At 31.7% G+C, this 5,605-nt stretch overlaps 1 protein-coding gene across 1 annotated transcript; it reads left to right on the top strand.

Moving 5' to 3' along the window:
* The first annotated feature begins 4,793 nt into the window (after positions 1-4,793).
* Positions 4,794-5,393, top strand: LOC122599627. The gene has a single exon (XM_043772165.1). It carries the CDS (start codon positions 4,885-4,887, stop codon positions 5,257-5,259), a length of 375 nt encoding a protein of 124 aa, XP_043628100.1. The 5' UTR covers positions 4,794-4,884; the 3' UTR covers positions 5,260-5,393.
* Positions 5,394-5,605: the final 212 nt, after the last annotated feature.

Raw genomic sequence — 5,605 nt, 5'->3', positions numbered from 1 at the left:
TTGATAGTTCAACCCGGGTATTCTAATTAAAGTTTTAGAAATGAAAAATATGTAGTAAAAAAAAGTTATGTAATTTTTGTCATTAATATATTATAACTTGATATTGATATAAAGATAATGAATCGACTAAAACAAAAATATATAAAATAAGATTACCATTTGGGTTAAAACAAAAAAAAATTTCAAAGATTTATGTTGAAAGATAACTTTCTTTATCTCTAATAAAAGATTAGGAATTTTAAATAAGCATTTAATATAATGGTTTTTTTTTCATATATATATATGACATCATAAATCAAAGAAATTTTTTATAAAAAAATATGTGGGTTTGACACATCATATTTTTTCTAAAAATATTTTAGGAAGACAATCTTCTTTTATTTATTATAAAGATTTTATTTATAATAAAATAAAAAAAAACTAAAAAATAAAAAAAATACTCCGTATGTGCTAGCTAGCATTTTGTTGGATAAGGTTAAACGGTGGCCAACTTTTCAACAATGTATTAGTTTCAAAAATTCTCGCCTGTCATTTTCTTTTGTTTAATTTCATTATTCGTCGTTTGCGTAATTAAAAAAAATATCAAAAAATAAAATTAACCAAAGAGCTGAGTAAAATAATGATAATAATTAAGGAAATAAATAACAATGATCGAGAAGATAAGATTGATTGATATATATTCATTCACCAGATGGCCGGATAATTACTACGTACAGAAGTGGAATTGAATTAAATTGATCGAATTGATGATATATATATGGAGGTAGGTAGCTAGGGCGGGGGGTGGGCAGGGGCACGACAGAGAGGGCAGTCAGGATGGGAAAACAACCACATATCGATGCATGCTTCATGAAACCAGTGATTACATCTGGGCAGCTTCTTCACTTGTTCACCCTCTTCGAATCCCGACAGGCAAACTGAACACTCTATTTATATTACTAATGTGGATAACATCTTTTTTATATCTAATACTAGTAGTGCCAATACCACCGATGATTGTTGAGTCGCTGGTAGTAGTGGAAGATGACGATGATTGCGGGTTTCGAGATGCTCTGAAATTATTAATATTGGCTAATCCTTCGCGTCGTTGTCGTTGATGATATTGGTTGGTGCACCAACGTACGACTAAAAGGTTGTATACGGCAAGAACGACGGCCGCCGTTGCTACCACCACCAGACCGTAGTATAGCATGGGCATGTTTGATTTTTGTGATGATAGTGGTTGTGGGGTTGGAGGCGGAGGTGATAATTGAGTTAGAGCTTTTGGAAGGTTTAGGTCACTCCCCATTTAATTTTAAGAAAATACTCCTACCTAGCTACGTCTTAATTTAATTTGGTGATAACAAACAAGCTAGCTAGCGTACATCGTGGGTCATTAAACGCAATTTGCATTTTATTTTTTTTTATGATGATTAATTTGGCTATATACGAACCACGTACGTAATTAAACAAACAAACAAGTATTTTTCATTCCGCTGTAAGAAACAATTTATTTGTTAGTTCTAAAAAGAAATCTAAAACTTTTAATTAGTTAAAATACACTGTCAAGTATATTTTACCACCAAGCTAGAATCGATCGTTATTACTCTAACTTATTTAAACAAAAGATAGACAACTGAAGTTTAAAAAAGAAGCTGATGTATAAGACTTCTAAAATAATCATATGGAATTAGTTTTAATTTGAAGATACAACAACATTCATCAGCCGTTTTACAAATAATTATCTGAAAGCAGCAATAAAAGACTTGGAAGAATTTGATGATACAACATTCTTCTAAAGAACCTAATGACTCGTCAACTAGTGCTAATGAGTATAGATCGAGAAAGTGTTTTTGTCTTTAATTTAATTTGGACAAGACAAAATAAATAAAATTTTATGGGGCACGTTGTTAGAACATGCACTTGTCAAATCAAACTTTGACAAGTGCTTTTCACGCATCCTGAAGTTGATCTTTGTCTAAAGTCAACCATCGGAGGAAAATATTTGTCGAATTTTTTCACACACAAAATCATACGAGTATTTTTATAACTTTGTGTTTTTTGATATTGGTCTTAAGAACTTTGTCTATATAACAACAGCTCTTAGTGTTTGAATAGTTTTGTTTTAAATTTCCAAACATAATCAGTATTTAGTGAACACTAGTTTAGGATTAGAGTTTGTTCTTAAGACCTCAAGCGGTTATACACAACCTAAGTTTTTTTCCGTATTATTTAGTCTAACCCATTAATCACATACCAATCTTTGTGGTGTGTAGGTGTTTAGTTGTTTCCAGCTTAAGAAAGAGGAAAAGAAGAGGGGAAATTTTGCATGCTATTATAGTATTGTCACATTTTAAACCGAAGGTATTTTCATATTATTTTGAACCAGGATTTTTGAAATTATGTGAAATTGATGAAACTTTAGTTGAGTTTGGTTTTATTGCTATTGAAATCCTAAGTGAGGGGAGAGCAAAAACCAAACCGAAAACCAAAAAAATCATGAAAATCGAAAAAACCGAACCGAAAAAACCGAAAACCGAAAAAACAAAAGGCCTAAGAACCGAAAGTTATGGTTCGATTTTGGTTTCTAATAAAAACCGAACCAAAAAACCGAACCGAACCAAAAATATATATTGTTTACTTTATTATATATTTATATCAATTTATTATTCATTTTTGGTAAATATATTAATATATATAATTGCATTTTTAGGTGTATACAAAATACCATTTATATGTTTTTAGTGAGAATGCACAACAAGATTAATTTGCTTTAATAATTGTATAATTAAACAACGCGTAAAATATATAAATAATTATATATAAAATTTGTTTGAAGTTTGTACAACTTACTTTTATGTATTTGTTGTCATTGTAGTGTTATTATAACTAATATTGTTTTGAAAACTTGTTAAAATTAATTATGGTTTAATTATACGGTATAAACTTATAAATTTTCCAAACTCAATTTAACCCAAACCACAAGTGGTTAAAAACCGACTAAGACCGAAAAACCAAACCGAAGTAGACACAAACCGACAAAACCGAAACCCAATGGTTTTAGTTTTCAAAAACCGAATTATAACGGTTCGGTTTTAGTCAAAAACTGACCCAAACCGAACCATACTCACCCCTACTAGGTATATTATGGTTAGTTTGTAGTACTCCAATTAGGGGTAAGGGTAGAGTCGGCAAATTTATTCGTTACTTTTGGCTCTTTGGCTTGCTATAGCACTTGCATTAGCAAGTAAATTTGGCTTTTTTTGGCAAGTTGGATCGGCTAGTATTGACCTATTGTGTCAAGCATTGCCAACAAATTTTGTAAAGCATAATTCCTTTTTTGTGATTTATTTTTGTAGCAAGAATTGGCAAATAAAAAGCACTAAACCATAAGTTTTGGCAATAATTGGCAAGTTTTGGCTTTATATTGACAACGTCACATGTCACACTCTTATTGGATTTAAACTTGCCAAAAACATGTCAATTTGCCAATGTTTGACACTACACGTACCCTTGCCCCTTATGGCCGAAGATCGGAATACCGTGAAATCAATTTATGACATGAAATGATGTAGGAATATCTAAATGATGAAGTACTTGCGCAAGTACTGGCACAATAATAGCACATGAGCAAGAGCATTTCATAGAGAAATGAATAATATACTATTATGCCATTAAAATGTTTAATCCTCAAATGGGTCGTTAAGGCTGTGAATACTAATTTAACAAAAGATGCGTCAATCTCCTAATTCAATCCTGCTTCTAGCTACTTCATTCTCTGTTAGTCTGATCACCTAAAAAATATATTAAAATATGTCTAACACGAGATTCTGAGTTCGTATTTTTTTATACGAAAGAATTAGTAATTAACTTGAAAGCCCTGTCGATTCTTTATGAACATAATAGTTTTATACAAAATATAAACACGCGCATACAATTACATACTAAATGTCTTGAACACATACAATCACATATAATGAAGCTAATGAATATACGATCGGGACTAGTACCAGTTCCCATCCCAAAGGCACACCATTGACCGAATTTCATGAACACTGATATCAAGTAATGAACATAAACATGAGCAGATAATTCTAAATGAATAGCTCAGTGATATTAATTAATAAGTTAGATAAGTCACAATATGCTAATGCTTTATTTTTTATACTACATTATTTTTTTAACACAATGTTATTGATCTATAATTTAAGATCATCTTTAGATGAAATTCTTAAAGTTGAAATAATCAAAAAAGTTCAAACTTAATTTAAAATATATTAACAAACAGAAATTTAAAACTTACTAACTTATTTATCTTACAAGTTATAATTTTTAAGAAAGTTCTATATTTAGAGGAGATGTGAATTATGAAACGATGAGTTGAAGTTTTGGGTTTCATTCTTAAAAGTGACTACTTTGTGAATTTTTTTCTCAAAATATTAGTCACAGCTCTTGAAATTTTAACAAGTTGACATGTTATGCTGGATTGGTCTATTATATACAGTAGTTTGATATTTTCCCAAAAGTTAAATTTCCACTGCTGACTCTAAAAATTAATGAAAAAACTCACCAATATCCACTCGGAGTATTACCCAAGGAATATAGAAAGACGGGTTTTAATTGTAAGATAAAAGTGAAAATATATATAATGATAATGAAGTTTAGGAAGTAAGGAAGAAAGGAGGGATAGATGGATGGATAGATAAGGTTATCCACCAATAACAAATGGAAAAACAGCCACATCACACCTTGAAAGATTTGGTGATCACAAAAGCCACAAGTCTCCTCCACCTTCCTTTCTTTTAACTTAACTTACTACTTGTCCATCTATCTCATCTCCCCATCCAGTCTTGTTTTCTCATCCACCCACCCACCCATAACACAAGCCAAACAATAATAATAATAATGGCTTCCACTTCAGCAGTTTTCATGGCCATGCCATTGACCACCCACAACAACAAGACTGTTGCCACAACCTCTTCCTTGTTCAACCCTTTGCAACTAATTAATAAGAAGGCCACCTCCTCTTCTTTAAAGAAGAAGAACAGGGCATTGGTGGTGAACATGAGCTCCTTGAAGGAGAACGCAGCCACGGCTGTTGTCACAGCCGCAGCTCTAACGGCATCCATGGTGGTCCCAGAGGTAGCACAGGCAGCATCCAGTGTTACTCCGTCGCTAAACAACTTCTTGCTGAGCATCGGAGCTGGTGGGGTTGTGCTTGGTGGCATTTTGGGAGCTATCATCGGTGTTTCCAACTTTGACCCTGTCAAGCGCGGTTAAATTATTATTCTTCCGTTATAATAATTAATATCCCTTTTTAATTTTGTACCATGTCTTTGTGATTCCTCCTCTATATATCTACTCTGTGTATGAATTACTCGTATTATTTACTCTGTCCCATTTCTTTTTCTTTATATAACTACTCACACAAAACTTATGGTGATTCTCAATCTTGATGATCATTTCTATCAATTACAAAAATCCTGGCACAACTATACTAATGTACACTTACTTATACTTTTAAAAATTTATTTTTTTAATCACAACCATTACCAAACGGAAGTGATAAAATTGACAACCCAAATTTGTCATCTACAACAATTGTTTCAGACAGTTATATATATAT

This window comes from Erigeron canadensis, chromosome 5, assembly GCF_010389155.1.
Source record: "Erigeron canadensis isolate Cc75 chromosome 5, C_canadensis_v1, whole genome shotgun sequence".
Lineage (NCBI taxonomy): Eukaryota > Viridiplantae > Streptophyta > Magnoliopsida > Asterales > Asteraceae > Erigeron > Erigeron canadensis.
The sequence above is the reverse complement of the archived record's forward strand: the minus strand, read 5'-3'. Positions and strand labels throughout refer to the sequence as shown.